We start from the raw sequence: 17,315 nt of genomic DNA on the forward strand, positions 1-17,315 counted from the left end.
AGGTTTCAAAGGGTTAACAGTGGTCTATTGCTTGTATTCCATGCAGGTATTTTACTTGATCTGGCTTTGTCACCATCACTTTTTCTTGACTGGCTGTTTCTTATAAACTCAGATTAACCAACCAGATCGTAAGATGCAAGAGTGCTAAAGTAGTGATGATTCCCAAGTTTAGATTTAACAAAACTCAGATTTTGGCATTTTGTGTAAAAAAAAAATGTGGTCAGAAGTATCTTACTGTGTTATAAGGACAAGTAAAATGAATGAGATATGATGCACATGGTTCATAAACGTATACAATGATAATTAAACAGCATAACAAAGTTACAGTGAAGGAACGGATTCTTGCTTGAAATGCCTAAAATAACACATAACATATGCACTGCCTCAACCAGGACTGAGTGCTCCATTTATCCTGTCAAAGGGCACATCTCAGCAACTCTCCATGCTCTTCCACATGTGTCCATATTTCCAACAGCACGCAAAGGCAGCATCAGATCCATGTTATTCCCGTTCATGCATGTATTCATGTTCCCGTCCTGCATTTCCGCGTTTTTCCAGCCGAGCCTTTCATTGTATTGAAAGAACACACCCCGCCACATACATTACATAACATGTCTACATTTTCAATCGACAGTTTGTTCCTCCCGCCATGTGTCTGCATAATAATCATAACAATAACAACCATGTATGTTGTTACTGACAGTGTCAACTCTGACCCGAGTCAGGATTTTCCTCCCACGGTGAAGCCACTCGGTGGCGCTGTAGAATAACATTTCCCACACAAATACGCTGCTGTTTGAGCTGAACTGCAGCAGCACTTAATACTGGGTTTATCATGGGACAAAGCAATTTAACGCGCAATTATCAATGCAGTTGCGAGTTGGCAGATAGTTATATTTGCTTTAATTTTATTTATTTCCAGCAAATACATCATAAGTAAAAGTTAAGTTAAAATTAAATCCATAATTCCGGAGATTTTGGGCGCTTTTCTCATTATTTTCCTGCAGTTAGTCACACGTAGTGAACCATGATCCAAAGAATAACTCAAGGAATTATGCATGTTGAAATAATGTTGGCAGTTTAAGTAAAACAGCAGCAAATGTTGAACAAATTCCCCTCAGTGTGTGATTTCTGAATTAAATTCTTCTCACGTATTTATTCATGTTTTCGAGGAGGAATGTTTGGAAATATATCAGATCTTTAACCTAAAATATGTCAAAATTCTCATGCTGTTATGCGATTGGAGTTGTCCTGTGAGTCTCAGTAGATCTCAGGGGGATGGAAAACAAATATGTTACAACATACAATAATGAAAGCTGCAGTCTTACCGAGCCCTGAGCGCACTGGTTACGTTAAAAAAAATCGCAGCAGCCTATAATTTCATAAAAGTCCAAAAAGAACTGTATATATAGGCACAAAGTCTGAATTGGAGTAATGTTGGATTAATTGCCACTGTGGTTGTATTCAGTCTCTTGATCATGCATGTTTTGAGCCATGGCTGATACGATTTGATCAGTGTGATAACGCACGCACTGCACCGAAACTTGGATAACACCAATGCTGAACGACCTGTTTCACTTTTTCTTTACATGCAGCTTTGCAGAGTGGGTATGCCGCGTGCCAAGCAGCCTATTATCACACGCGCATGCAGCAGTTTTCAAACTTCACATCCAAGTTCAGAAACTGATTCAGATCTTATCCTCCCACAGAAACACGGACGCAGCCTTCATTGGTGCTCCTGAATCCTGCAGAGCGGTGGGAGCGATCGGGTGCCAATCAGAGAGCGAGAGAGGGAGACGCATGGGATGCTGATGACTGCTCCTCACTGAGAGGATGCTATCGATCAGGCTCGCTGATGCTCTTCCCTCCAGTTTAATAAACATGCTGATGTGCGCAATTAGAACTTATCTCCTCCTCATTGGCTTATTCAATAAGGTAGGTGTCACCAGATCCCTGGAGTTTAATCGTTTTGTCCATTGTTTTTTTAACCCTTCTTGTTTAAATGAATGCGTGTTTGTACGGGGGGGAGACGGTTGATGCAGTTTATTGTGATTTAGTTATTGTTCCTACCGCGCAGGTAATGTGAGCAGCGGCCGCACACCGCATGGGAAAGCCGAGTCATCAATGCAGAACCCCTCAGCGCTGTTCGGGATGGTGAGCCACTGTCAGACCCCAACTTTCACAGACTTCACCGGCTTGTCGCTCTCCGTGTACGGCAGCAAGACAGCGGACATCTGCACACGGCGTGCCGGGGGGAGCGCTGGTTTTGGATCTCAGATTTGCCGGAGCTCCCATGACTCCCCAACTCATACGAACTGCGCCAGCCCGAAGAGACTCAGCGCGCCCGAGGAAAAAGCGCATCTGTCAGCCAAAGCTCCGCGCTCATGCCTCTCTCTCCCACCCGTGCAAGGTAGGTCCAAATGTGAGCACGCGCACACTCTTCTTTAACTGATGCTGTCGAGGTGTTTTGGAGGTTTTAAACTTGATTGATTTCTAAACTTGTTGGATAAATAAGCATTTGATGTTATAATGATTATTGCTCCCACTAAAACAAACTTTGAGGGTAAGAAAAACAAATTCAAACAGCAGGAGTGTCAATCTTGCCAGTTTCACCAATTAGCAGTTTTGAGGTTATTTAAGATAAAAGCCATCATCCAAAATAATGTTGCTTCCATATGTCTCATCCAGAGCATCCTTTGAAGCAGCTGTACTGTGTATTTGTGTTGAGAGCCCTGTTTGCAGTTGTGGATTAGGGCTGTTAATTAAACCCAGAGCTCACTTGGATCCTCAGCCAATTCATAAATAACACCAGAATCAAAGTCTCTGTTGCACACGAAGGCCATGTGAAGTGATGTACAGTATGTGGAGTAACTGCCAGGCAAGTGTGCATTTCCTTTGGATGTTAACAAGGCATGGCAGCGTTTAGTTTAGAGAGGATTGGTGCGATGTTGGCTCATTTAATTCAATATGGGAAAGCATGTCAACTTGACATTTTGACAGCTTAAGCAACAATTATAAGAATGATTAGGTTTATATGAATTTTTCTGTTTTTCTTTTCTTTCTGAAATTTGGAACAATATTACATTTAAAGGTAATTAACTCTATATGCTGAAATTGCTCACTTGAATTAGTCCCTGCCAGAAAAAATAAATTAAAAAAAGTAGAATAAACTTCGTCATCGGCTCCTCAGTGAAAGCGAAAACTTTGAAAACAATTACATAGATGAAATGAGCACTGTCATATAGATAGCATCCAGAGTGGAAACTGGGCTTCGAGTCTCTGTGGAAGCCTGCTCCATCCTGTTTAGACAGAGTGTTGTTGTGAGAGGGCGGAGGTAATTACAGCCCCATCCTAAATTATGATTAGACGGAACAGACTTTTATATTAGCAATCATCCTTGCAGCAAGAAGAGGATCAACGGATTTGATTATTGTTTCTTCTTGCTAAACACAAACCATATGTCTGCCGAATGTGTCTCAGCATTTATGAGTTCTCTTGGAGCACAGTTGTGCCCTCAGCCCTCCATCCCCAGCATCCCGAACCAGAATGAATCGTCTCATTGTCTTTGCAACGCTTTTGAACTCGCTTCCCGTAAATTGTGGGAATGCAAGATGTGTTATGCGTTTGTGGATTATGTTGGGCAGATTAACATTGAGGCAGACACATAGTATCTGTTTGTTTGGTTCTGACTCCGTGACGCGGTTGAGTGATATTTTAATAGTTTCAATATCTTGTGGGTTTATGAATTAAAATAGTTCTAAGCCTCCTTTTGGAGTGCAAAAACATCTATCTCCATCTATGCACATACTGATTTAACTACACACCAAGACATTACACATTCATGATCAGGCAGTTATACATTGTCACATTATATTTTATTGTAATATTTCAGTTATATTCAGTTCAGCTTGCACTCCTAGTGTTGCTCTCTCTTTCCTATATGAATATGCACTGTTTTCCAGACGTTTTGTGTTGTTTTATAGTCTCTTATGGTGAGCATGGAGTATGAAAGTGATCTCAGTACTCATCAGTCTTTTGTATCATGCCTCATTTGAGGCTGATCGTATTACATACTCCCTTTCGGGGACAGAGCTGGAGTTTAAACTGCATTCTCAACCATTGCTTTAGATTTATACTGAAAGGAATCTTTGAACAAACACAGACTGTAATATTTATCCTGATGGAAGTGAGACACTGGAGGAAGAACTTACCTCAGACGGGAGATTTTTGACCTTTAACCGTGCACGCCGTGATTTCAAAATATGAAAGATTAGTCAGTGATAAAAGTGATAAAATGTTCTGAACTGCTGATGTTTCATCAAATGTCAATGTAGGGTATTTTTTTGGGAGGGAAGCTTAGTGTACCACGATGTATACAAAGACATTTACATTCAGTGATGCTCTGTTGATTTTGTAATTACTCCTATAATTGCAGATCTTTGCTGTATGTAAATGTTTTATGTCTGTTGTGTGCATCCATGTGTGTTTACAATTGTATAATTAAGTGATTGAGAAAGCGTGAATAGAGCTAAGTGCCTTTGCTTCAGTAGACTCTGGATACAGGCTTCAATTTTTTACGGGCCAGGTATCCTGAATGAAAAAATAACTTGCATTTCATCGAAATCCTTTGCTGTTTCTCTGCACCCTCGCTGTTGCCGTGTCTTAACATTTTAAGAAATGTTCCCAGCATAAATCTGAGGACAATAATTCTGTATTTTTCTTTAACTTAAGTCGGGTGACCTGTGTCACACCTGGTGCGTAGGTTTGGAAACCATGTGTATTGCTCTTTGTGAGTGGAACAGCGGCTGATCATCCTTACACTGCGAGTCCACTGTGCTATAAATATTAGTGCCCACCAGCAAAGAAAATATTTAGCTTGCAAAGAAAAACACTTGACCCCTCTTGAAAAAGAATATCAGGTTTGAATGAAGTGTGTACTCTAGCATCATTTGATACCTTACTAAAGTTTCTCCTGGCCGGGACGAAACTGCCTCGGCTGTGAGCTTATTTGAGGGAAATGTTTGAGTTAGAGGAGTGTGCCCGAGTCCCAAACTCCCTCTCTCAGATAAATGCAGAGGTCTGTCTGTTGATTCAGCCTGTAAAGAGATGAGTAATGGGATTTTGGATTTAATCATTGTCGGAACTTTTTACATGGCTATGGCTATTTCTTGATGTCTTTTGCCAACACACATCATGTTTTCTATAAAATGCACATACAATATTTATATATGCACACCTGTATGCAAGTGCACAAACCCACCAACATACCTTGCTAATACATACGTACGGACACTGTGCCAGCAAATGCTGAACACATACTCTAAGCACACATGCCACACATTGACATACTTATACACACATATACACACCCTCTCTCTCTCACACACACACACACACACACACACACACACACACACACACACACACACTTTTTTCATGGTGAAGTGGCATTGGCACCAATGTTGAATTTCCTCAAAATGACTTAGTTTCCTGTGTTTTCCCCTGCAGCATTTGTAGACGTCAGACTGTGGGGCGATAATCTGACTGTTATGAGAAACAACCGACCATTACAGCCCCGCTTTGAGCCTCTCCTGTGTCAAACGCTTAATGACAGCTTAGCAGTAGCTCGTGAATAGTTTTGGTTGTGCGTGCGCACAGAGAAACACGTTAAGTGCTTTTGGTGAAGTCACGCATTCTGATCAAACTTTGTGGTTTATTTATTATTATCATTCTGGAAAGAGGAGTGGAGAATTGGCATAAATTTTCTCTGTAGCCTCTCTGTGGGCTGGATTTCATCATTACTTTAAAAGCGAGAAATATCTCTTCATAGAAATTCTGATATCGAAGAATAATTGATAATATAAATGTTCCAAAAATATCATCAAAGTACTCAAAATTATGTCGCTCAGCCTAACAGACAAAGAGCTGGTGTTCATATTAAAAATATCCAGAAGTTCCAGTTGCTTCTTTGGGTAGTTGTCTGGAGACTTTCATCTGAGTAAATCTTCAGATTTTTGTCACATAAAATGTTTATACAGCTATAATTCTGGGAAAATGTTTGCTTCAGCTGTGTCGAGCGGTTTCGAATTTCTTAAATTACTGCAAATGTCAGGCTGATAATTGCTGAAAGTTTGGCTTTGATGTATGCACAGATCATATTATTTATTCGTCCTGGTTCTCAGTATTTTCTTTTGGTTTTGACTTGCGGGCCAGTTGTCACTTGTTGTACCCAATTTGCTGAATCAGGGGTTTAACAGTAGTCTTGAAAGATTCAAGAGTTTAAGTGATGGTTTAATAGAAGTAGTGCTTTGCTAACTTGTTCCTTAATGCTGAAAAGACCAAAGAGACTAAAGCCTAAGTCTTGAGAAAATGTCACAAATGGATTCATAAACGGGGAAAATTTTTCAGCACTTGATGCAGTGCAAATATTTAGATGTGAGTTCTGGCCATAGTTATATTAGTCACACCTTGTTTTATTTTTAGTAACTTAAATCGATCCTTGTTTGACTTTAATTTTGTAGATTAAGGCTCTGTGGAGTAAATAAGAGCATTATAATGATGTTGTTCCACGGGGAAACTACTAAATCCATAACTCACTATAGCGTCATAATCTGATTTGGCAATATATCTGTGAAATAAAAATTTAAAGTCCAGAATCTGATAAGACGGCCTGGGAAAACCAAAGGTCTTTTGCCTTCAACATTTTTACAGGAGATTTTTGAAACTGCAAAGCAAGCTAATTTGCCCAGTCCTAATCATGTCCTTCACAAAGAATATAACATTTTGCCATTCAAAAGAAGCTATAGGCCTACAACATAAATTTTATTTAGTACACACTAAAAAGATGGTTAATAATCTTTAAGATAAGATATAAGATAGAAATGAATTTTCTATGGGAAATTTCTATGCAGCATTTGCAATACAAATTTGGAAGAGTGCAACTACAAAGAATGTGATATACAAATTGACTAAAATGACACAGTAGAGTGTAAAATGTAAAACTAGACAACAGTAAGGTGTAAATAAGGTGCAATACTTACATTGCTAAAGTCAGGACGAGTATGGATGATACACACTAACACACCAATGATTTATACCAAAGTATTAAACTGGCTTAAAGTTGCACATTGAATTATTTTAGAAATACTGGTTTAAAATTTACAAGTATTGTGTTGTTTCTCTTTATATATTGTTGAAGCATAGACGTAACATGCATTAGGCTTTGTGTGTGTGTGTGTGCGCACGTACGTGTGTGTGCATGCATTTGTGAATAGAATACCAGCCATCGTGCCCAACGTATTTCTTTATTATTTTAAATTCTCTAGCAAAGCTGAGAAATCCAACAATGAAAGATATCCAAAATCACAGATACACAGGCATCTAAAAGTGTTGGTTGATATGAGAGTAGGCATCATTTAGATTTTTTGTATCGCATCATCATAAGTGTTGCCTTTTTCAGGTCTTTAAGGCTGCATTACGGTAAAGAAACGTCATTTTCTACACTTACCAGACTGTTTTAGGTGCCCTATTATTTCTCTTTAACCACTTATTATTATATCTACTTAAATGACTGTATATCAAAAATCTCAAGCACCACCAATATTGTCACACTTATTTTGACATTGAGGTATTTGATAAAAAGTATTTTTATATTTTATTTTCTCCATATAATTCAGCCCAAGTTTTTCTGCCACTCTCACATTTACACTTGTCCATAAAAGTTTTGATATTAACAATGTAATCCCTCCTCTCTAAAAGCAGACTCTCTTCCCTTGCTAAATTGGAGGAAATGCGTCAACATGAGCACCAACATTTGTATTTATTTAGTACAGTTGAAGTCTGACAGAGTAACCGCGATCTCAGCGTCACTGTCGGTCAATATGCCAAAGAAGTTGTAGCAGCGCACGAAGGTTATAGCTGTTCCTCCCAGATGTTGTGAAAGACTGGTCAACCCTCAGAGGAAACATTTTGCTGTCACTTCTGTTAAAAGAGATTTGACCTTTTATTGAACTTGTGGAACACTTAGTGTCATGGCCGAGGTTAACCGAGCAATTTTTTTTTTTACCAGATTGTGAAGAGATTATCATTTTTTCTTGTCAGTTTGCATCCAATGATATTCTAGACTGAATGTTGCAACAGGAAACAAACAATCAGTCGCCCTCTCTTTCAGCTTTTGTGCCTCTAAATCATGTGGAGCTACATGCAGGCCTGTTTATGTATATCAAAGTAGTGATAGTAACATTCTTCCCACAAATTTTCTCACCAGTCATTACATTCCCATGAGCCAAAGAGAACGCCTCATCCCACGTCTTTTTGCGTCTTGCATGAGCTCAGCAGTGAGTTATGGGCAAATGCGAGGGTGCTGCCTGGGAAGGGTGTTGCAGGGTGTAATGTTTGCAGCATGTTCCATTGATTCATAAAGCCGAGGCCCGGTGATGATTCTGCAGCGGTATTCCCGTAAACCTCTGTCTGGCCGAGACACTGAGGAGGGAATGCTGGGTAATGGAATGAGAGCGCTTCCTGAGTCACGGCCACTAGAGAGGGAGAGTGAGAGAACACCCCTGGTCTGGCATCTGCTTGGCTGAATCACCTCAATCAAACTTGGCCGGGAACACGCATGACGTTTGTGGAAACGGGAGATAAGTGGCAGCGGAAGAGAAGAGTGTTGCATCAACTTGACTGAGGTCGGATTCAAAGAGAGGAGGAGGAGATTTATGAGAGGTTGTTTCGGCTTGAGTGTCTCCTGATTAGTCCTCTGAGGCTGCAAAATGAACATGTGCGTGTATAGCCACAAACAAACAAACGCATAACTTTTAGCGCCACCACCTCTTCGCTCTCCTTCTCCATGTGTCGGTCAGGTCAGATGTTCTCATTCTTATGTGACCAGTGTGGTATGACTATTGCATCTCACTGCAACCAGAGGAATGCGGACTTTTTTTTCTGCCAACAAATCCAAGCAGTCAGTCACAGAGCAAAAATATGATCTGGTTTGAGTAAGTGTCGAAATATCACTGGAATACCAGAGGAAATGTGCTCCGGGCCTCAGTATAATCAAGAGAAAGCTGCAGAGTTGGCTCAGATGTGTCATCATAAAAATGTATTTTTAGTCTAAACCTTGCCTTGAGAAGTACTCACAAAGTTTCACACACTCCACTTTTGCTGATGAGGGGAATAAGATGCCAGGTCTTTGTGAATCGTTTCACCTTTTTAACTATTTGCGATCTAAGAGACTTCTGTCTGATTCTTTTCGCATGGACAGACATGCCACAGCTGACCACATGTCTATAGAGTCTGTATTACTCATGCATTTTCAGACAGCAGCGACTCCTCTCGCAGACCTCTCTGTGTATGACTTAGCACACGGGTGGGTTTTTGATTTACATCTCGGCTGTGCCACTTGCTGTTCTTGGCCCAACGTTGCTGTGCTTCATCAAAGAAAAATCCGCTCCACTCTGACTGTGGCAGTTAAGACGGCCGTCCGCCGCTGCGCTGCCTCTGCCAGAGCTGACTGGGCCCTCGCAGCTGTCAGCTGGAGAGAGAGAGAGAGAGAGAGAGGTAGCAGGAGAAAGATGTGGCCATTAGGATCAGGGCTTTACTGACCTTGCTAAACAAGCTGCAAGAACGCAGATTGTTTGTGTGGGGCAGTTTTGGACGTCTGACTCAATCATGAGGAGGCTCCCATTTAATCTTTTCCACCATGAGTACATCCCACTACTTTCTCAGCAGTTTATCCCATTTTGATCAAGATGTGAGCAACTATTACGTGTTGTGAATGTACTAAGTGTGCATCACAGCTTTGGAAACAGGTCATCATTTAAAAACTGCTACAGCAAACAGTTTATTCTTGTTTAAATGGTGTCTGAAATGGCCCTTTTTTTACGAGGCTGGTCATGTTGGAGATTAATCAGCCAGCCAATCAAACATTGGCTTCAACCGAGTGGTCAAAAACAAACGGGCAAACATGATGCGAGCCTAGGCTGTTTTAATGCCTTCATTAGAGCGGAGGAGAAAGCAGCCAAAAAGCTTGAGTTTTATCCTCCCTCTTGTTCTCTCTCCATCTCTGCCAGGAAGCTGCCACGGGGCAGTGCCCAGTCAGCTCACTGCACCATTGGCTGGCGCTGCCCCAGAGGACTATGAAAGACATTATAAAGTCTAATAGTGCAGTTTATATACTTTATTAGTGCTTGTTAATAGAAGCCCAGCATTCTGGAAGAATTACTTATTCTCTAGTCATGTGCAATGCAATCCAGCCCCTGCTCTGTATTAGCTCTGCTTACCAGCACTAATAAGTGCACAAAGGAACGACAGATAAAGGTTGCTTAAAGAAAAAGTACTCGGGCTTGCCGGTGAATGATGTGGGTCGACATCAATCACAAACCATGAGCGTGACAACTTGCTCGAGATGTGGACTCAGATATTCATATGTGCATTACTTCTTTGGCAGATACAGATCTGTACGCATTATTGTCCCAGATGGAGAGCCAAGTTTCATCACACAGAGTCAATATCTATTGAATTATTTTTTCTATGATATATTTTAAAGCACTGGCAAGCGAAACTTTGAGTCAAAATTTATTATAGCTCATGTACTGCTTGAAGTCGGGGCCCTCTGAGGTTCTGTCAGTGCAGAGAGTGATATCATCCCGTTCATCCAGTGTCAGCACACACAGGCGGCATTGTAGTGCAGGTGGACTGATGATTTGTCAAAATGTTTCTTTTTTAGTAGCAAATCTGGACAGCACAATGCTGCATGAAGAGAGGAAGCAGAAGATTTTGGGAAAGTGAGGCTGGTGCTCTGTTCAGGTTAACGTTTAGTAAGTCCAAGTTTCAGGGAGCTGGGAGCTTCGCCAGGCCGACTCTGGATGTTAATAAAGTTTAGAGGCTCTATGCCAGCGCTGTGATCTGTAATGCTCAGGGTTATTTTTACAGACTTTTTACAGACAATTATATTTGAAAGAGAAGGCTGTTTTTCAGTGGGCTAATACTAGAGCAAGGAGATAAAGTATGTGATAAGAAGATGCAATTTCCCATGATGTGACGTTGTGGAGCGAGTTTTTTTCATTGTGTGGGAATATCTTCTGTATGAGAACTCCCCATGTAGTGCTTAAATAGCGAACAGGACAATAATACTTTATACTTGTATTATTTTACTAAGGGTTTGATAAAGTTAATGTCTTTTCCCTAAAATGCTTCGCTTCATCTCGTTCACACACCCTAACACCTGGTAGTAGTCCAACTACAACTACAGACAGATGGAGGTTTAGTGCCTAAAGGGCATTTTGACAAAAAGGGGAGAGAGTGAGCATTGTTGATTCATATTTATCTCCATTTCTCAGATAATCATGGGATTGTCTATTCACATGTCAGTGTCTCTTATTATCATTGCACCCCCCACCACCAGAATAAATTTGAAATATAAACGTGTCTGCAAACCACTGATAGATTACATTTGGACATTATTATGTAGCCAATATGTTGAAACTTTGTTCCTTACATTTTAACAACTCTGCGGTTAACGTGTAGTTAGGTTTAGGCCCAAAAAACACTCGATCATGTATATTTCTTTTTTAAACACCCTGACCTAAACATACCTGGTTTTGGTTGCACAATCCCAGCTGAAAACATAGTGATGTCTTGGTAAAAATCAACTACTTTTCATGCCACTGTCCCAGGAGGAAAATCTCGGTATCGCTTCTCAGGCCGCATTCCCAGCTGGAAAAGCAGCGGTGTCTCGGTAAAAACCAACCACTATCCAGGCTGCTACCCTGGGAGGAAAAGCAGCAATATTTCTATTAAGAATACAATAAAAAATTAAATTAAATTAAAAATAAATGAAATGAAATTAGAATAAAATACAATAAAATAAAATAAATTAAAGCTTTCGGGTCACAATCCTGGCAGGCAAAGCAACTATGTCTTAATATAAAAAACAACCGCTTTTCAAGCCACAATCACGGGAGGGTAAGCAGCATTGTCTCTGTAAAACAAATAAACAAACAAAAAGCAATTTTCGGGCAGCAGTCCTGGAAAATCAGCAGTGTCTCACGTGTGGTCTACAGTGTTTTGCAGCTCGGCAGGCGTTTGGCTTAAGTGACACGCCATCCACGGTGTCCTCTACCTCCCAATGACAAGGTCAGCTTATATGCCATGTCACAGAAATCTTGATATGATAGGTATGAAACATACAAATGTGACATATCTATGGTTTGCAAAAATATACAATGCCAAAATTTTCTTCTGGTGACACAGCTGATCATTGTCTCACAGGGTGTTGAAGGAACCTAAGATGACATTGGTTTGTAGTTGCCGCGTTGATGTCACTGCCTACCAGAGATGCCTGCTTGATTTCACCCTCTGGAGCTGAAAACCGCAGCTCACAGAGAAGCTGGTTTCTCTGTTCAGGCATTTTCACTGGAAACAGTGGATACATCTGTTATCTTCTGGCTCCTGTAGTATCTGTCTGCTTCACATTGTCTACATGTAATTGCATTTGAGAGAAAGCTGGGCAGTTTTCATTCTGTTTACAGTTCTCCTTGAATCTTAAATGAGGAAACGATTCTTCTTTAAGCAGTTTTGTTAAAGACAATCAGTTACGTTCGTCATTGATTTACTGTTGCCAAGATTAAATGTAGCACCCTTTTCTTCATATGGTTCATATGGGCTGTGCAATAAGTGTGTTAAACGGATCCATATTACGCTGAGTAATAGCCTCAGTATGCACTCTTCATTAACATGCTTAACATTCCCCCCAAGACCCAGAAGTCGGCTTCTATAATACACTGCTTAACACAAACATCATGTTGGACACTTTGGATCTCTTATGGGGCTCGTTGTTGGCAGTTTTATTAGTGAACAGATCTGGACAGTGTGTGTACTTGTATGTGTGCTGATGTTTGGGTCAAAGTGGAGGACAGAATGGACTCATGATGGTTCACGAACTCTGAACAGGAAAACCTTGAAAAGTTAATAAAAGTACACACACTTTTTGCCAGTTAATTAGAGCAGAGATCCAACAGAAGAGTCTAGTGAGGAGGTTAATACGCCGCAGTGCACAATGTGATTGTTTTTAGCTTTTTTTGGCTTGAGAATAAAATCTGTTGCAACACTGGTCACCAGTGTGTTGCATGTTTCCAAAACAGGACACGTAGCTTTGTTTATGAAAGTAAGAAATCTCAATACTTGGCAAAGTAAATGCTGACCAACTGATATTTTTGAACTGAATCAGTCACCAATGAGATATGGTCATTTAATGCTTTGTCACACTTGAAGACATACTTGACATCTATGTTTGTTTGTGAATTAGTTCATTTGCACACAGTATATGTGATTGACTAGCATATTTGTATTTGTGCATTTGTGGGTGTTTGGATATGTTTAGATAGGGATTGGGATCAAGAACCAGTTCCACTTGAGAACTGATTCCAAATAGTCCAATACATCAGAAACAGATGCTTCCCAATTATGTATTGAGACAAATGGAGACAGCATCAGAGACAGGGCCCCATTCATTCCTAAGAAAGTTACGCAGTGGTGCATGAAGCTAGAAAAGTTCGACTTCCGCATGCAAATTTACCAATATCTTCTGATCTGCTTCTGTATAGTTGGGCCAGTAGAACAAGCAAAACACTTGAGACCTTTGCTGGTTGAGTGGATAATTTTTCGGTTTAGCCCTCTGTTGACTTGAATCAATATAAAATTGTTTTATTGTGTGATACTCTAAATGCAAAATATTATTAGCACAAATGGATCAAATCCCACAAGAGAAACTCGTTATTTTGGGATTGTTATGCTCAAAGAATGTATCTGCTTATTTACAGATGTCTGATTGACCATGTAGTCTGTGTAGAAAAAGTATTTTTGGGCGCATAGACATAATGTGAAGGACCCAGTAATTGTAATTCCACAGTTTGGCCACTATGTAAAATTGCTGTATGGGGTTTGATGCCTTCGAGCTTATCCATTCCTTTTTTTTAAATTTCAGCACGTTTTTCTGACAGTTGCGCATTATGAAAGAATGATGAAAGAATGCACGTTTGCATTTCACACATACATTTAAAAAAGGTGACAGTGCTGCTTGTAATGTTTATAAAATGATCATTTCTGGCAATGTATTTAAAACGCCAATGTGCTGAAGCATGTTTCTACAGCAACATGGGCTTAAATTTCAGGAACACCGTGTATGTGACACTCAATCCATGTGTTACAAATTAGCAGCATGTCGGCGACTGAGGGTAAATATATTATGTTAATTAAAAAAACAGACAGAATTTAAAGGATAACACAAAACTATACATAACATTTTTATTGACTGGAAAATTGCAACAATAAAACAATTTTAAAAAATTATATTATTTGAATATGTATATGTATATACAGTATATGTATACACAAATGACATAAGGCAGGCTTCACAGAATTTTTCTTTGACTAAAAAAAACTAGATGAAAATGAATACTGTACAAGTATTCTCTTATTTCATCCATTTTGGATAATGACAGTTGCTACAGCTAGCTCGACTTGTCCATCAGCTCCCCTTTTCATGCTTGCTGAATCAGGAGGGAAAATGGGCAAAGAAAAAGTCCTACTTTTTTCCACACGGAAAATGTATTAGAAAAAAATCGCTAAATCAATAATAGCATTGCTATCTTATCAGTTCCCATCCCTAGTGTAGATGTCTGTTTTTGTCTATCCATTAAAGGTTTGCTTTGGATCGCCACCTGTCTGACCTTCCAAACCTTGATTTCTGTCATATTTAATAAAGATAGCGGTTGTGGGCAGGCTATGTTAAAAATGAAAGTTAACAGATATGAGTCTAATGGGAACCAGCGCGTAGCTGTCCTCACTGACTTGACATTAACAGTCGTTTCCCTCAGCTCAGCGTTCAGCCTTTATGAAGAAGCCAAAACCCATCAAGAGGAGCATCGCGTACCTTAAAGCTGATACGCTGAGAGTCTTGGATCCACACAGACAACTCACATGGGTTCACACGGCTTTAGTAACCAATAAACATTCCTGTAGCAGGAAATGTCTTTTATATATCACCAGGAGTTTTTGACAAGAATATTTGGGATGAGTACCTGGCTTTCTCCCCAGTGTGTCCTCACTAAAGCTGAGTCACAGATTTAGTGCACAGATTGAGGGAGTGAAAAAAAAGAGAGGAAAGCTTGATTTCTCTCTTCTCTCCTCTCTGTTTATCTAACTCTTGCCCTTAAAAAGTCAGCTCACAGCATTGACTAATACCGATAAAAAGCCTAATCAGGCACTTTCAGCTCATATCGACAGTGATCTAATAGGCATGTGTTTGAGAGTTTAAATGAATTAGGCAGCGTCAGAGCCGTGACAGCCAGGTGCTGAGCACTTGGCCCAGCGTATCGCAACCTCAGCCAATTGGAAAACGCTTTGCAGAATTTATCTGCGCCCTTCTCCCTTGACAAATTATTTTATTGTTCCCACACAGTTGGTTTTCATTTAGTATTTTGGCTAATGATAGGCTGAGAGCATGTGGGCTATTGTTATTCCTTTATTTAGCATAGATACTCTGACTAGAAGCGTTCACATCTGATAGCACACTCCCATGCAATAGAAACCAACCAAAGCGTGACACACAGAAGGTACACAAATGTGCACAGATGGTATGCAGAATAGGAGACTTTAGTGTATATAGGGTAAGAAGGACAATCTTGATATGCTTATTACTTTGTATATGCTGTAAATGCCTCAGTGGCATGACCTTAGTGACTGTCTGTCAAATGCTGCTTACTGAAGGAACAACTCCCCTCTGCGAACTCCAAACTCAGCTCCAAAACCTTTAATCACATTATTCAGCGTGTCTCATGTACCCGGGACTAGCAGATATGCTGTGTGAGAGCTACAGATGGGAAAGATAGGGTGAAACTCGCCTCACGTCCGAGCCTTGCACTCTGCTTGACCCGAGCTCAGTACATCAGGACTAGGCCGCTAATCTCAAACAAATGCTGGGAGTCTCCATGACTGGGCCCTCACTGAGATGGCTTAGTCAAAACAGCCCTGCTGCTCCTGAACGCAACCTCAGCCTCAAGCTCAAGTCAAACGCTGATTAACTAACAAATACCTGCTGCTTGTTCCACAGCATTACTCAGCCCGGTGCGTTCTGCAGCGCTCCATGGAGTTTGACAGTGTGTTTGCCGTCCTGTAGAGGAACACACAGGCCTACTGTGTTACAGGCTTTTCGGCGTTCGTTGGGAAAACGATGCAGGACATGTTAAATGAGCAAAAGCATAGAATCACTGCACTGAACGAGAGTTTGATTGTTTAATCTGTCATTTAGTGCGTTGTTGTCCGAGCTGGAAAAGAGCTACATAAATAAAAGCTTAACATTGTTACTGTGCTGCATTGTGAAAAGCTGCAGTATTTTCCATAATACAAAGCCACAAAAACAAAGAAAAAATGAATATTGTACAAGGAATTGACATGTTTTCTTTTCTCCCAAACTGTGTTTTACATTTACTGTGAAAATAAATCACCAAAATCAGCACGTAACAATTCACACTGACAACTATAAACTAAACAGCCAAGATTTTATTGTCTGGCTTGAAATGAATCATTTAGCGATTAAGATGATAGCTGGTTTGGTAACAAAATTGCGTCATCACAGTGTCTTGCCAGATTGACCAGAAAAAGCAAAACAAATATTTTTACCAGACGACCCAGGTGATGAAACTTTGCCTTTTTGTCTAGTGTCAAATTTCATCGATGTCCCACATCCCCGCTCGCTCCATGTTTCCAAGAAAACCCTTTGAAGCGCATTGCCCGCCCCGCTCTATCACTACAGTACCGCCAACACTTATCGGACGTGACTCCGCCTCATCTTCTGAAACACTGTCACTGTTTATGTGGGCCTCGCCACATTTTCTGACCATTTTAGGCTGCAAACAAACACCAAACACTCCTGCCAGGCTTGGGCACAGAGTCGGACTTTGCACATGGAACAGTTGGCATGCCTGACACGTTGAATTAAGCATCACCACTTGAACTGCAGCTCGCCGTCTTTGAGAAATATACAAAGTATTTTTTAAGCATTTAAAATTGCATTGATGCATAATGCATAGTGATGAATAATTCAAGTTTATTTTTGAGGAGTTTTTATGCATCTGTGGTGCTTTGTCTTGGTACTTGTATCTGATTGCACATAAATAGCGGTGTAGCGCTGGCCTCCAGCATAAATTGCCAGTATGTGTGTTTTTTTATTATTTGCAAATTTTTGAGAATGATTTGATACACTGGGAACAATAAATGTTCCACAATTTTTTTGCAATAACACAGTCATTATTGTTCTA

At 40.3% G+C, this 17,315-nt stretch overlaps 1 protein-coding gene across 1 annotated transcript in view; it reads left to right on the top strand.

Moving 5' to 3' along the window:
- The first annotated feature begins 1,804 nt into the window (after positions 1-1,804).
- The window catches only part of LOC121938502 (zinc finger protein GLIS1), a 99,716-nt gene continuing 84,205 nt past the window's right edge, over positions 1,805-17,315 (top strand). The window contains exons 1-2 of the mRNA XM_042481743.1: positions 1,805-1,935; positions 2,078-2,410. Coding sequence (XP_042337677.1) covers positions 2,125-2,410 — 286 coding nt within the window. The 5' untranslated portion in view covers positions 1,805-1,935; positions 2,078-2,124. The remainder of the gene's footprint in view (positions 1,936-2,077; positions 2,411-17,315) is intronic.

This window comes from Plectropomus leopardus, chromosome 3 (assembly GCF_008729295.1).
Source record: "Plectropomus leopardus isolate mb chromosome 3, YSFRI_Pleo_2.0, whole genome shotgun sequence".
Lineage (NCBI taxonomy): Eukaryota > Metazoa > Chordata > Actinopteri > Perciformes > Serranidae > Plectropomus > Plectropomus leopardus.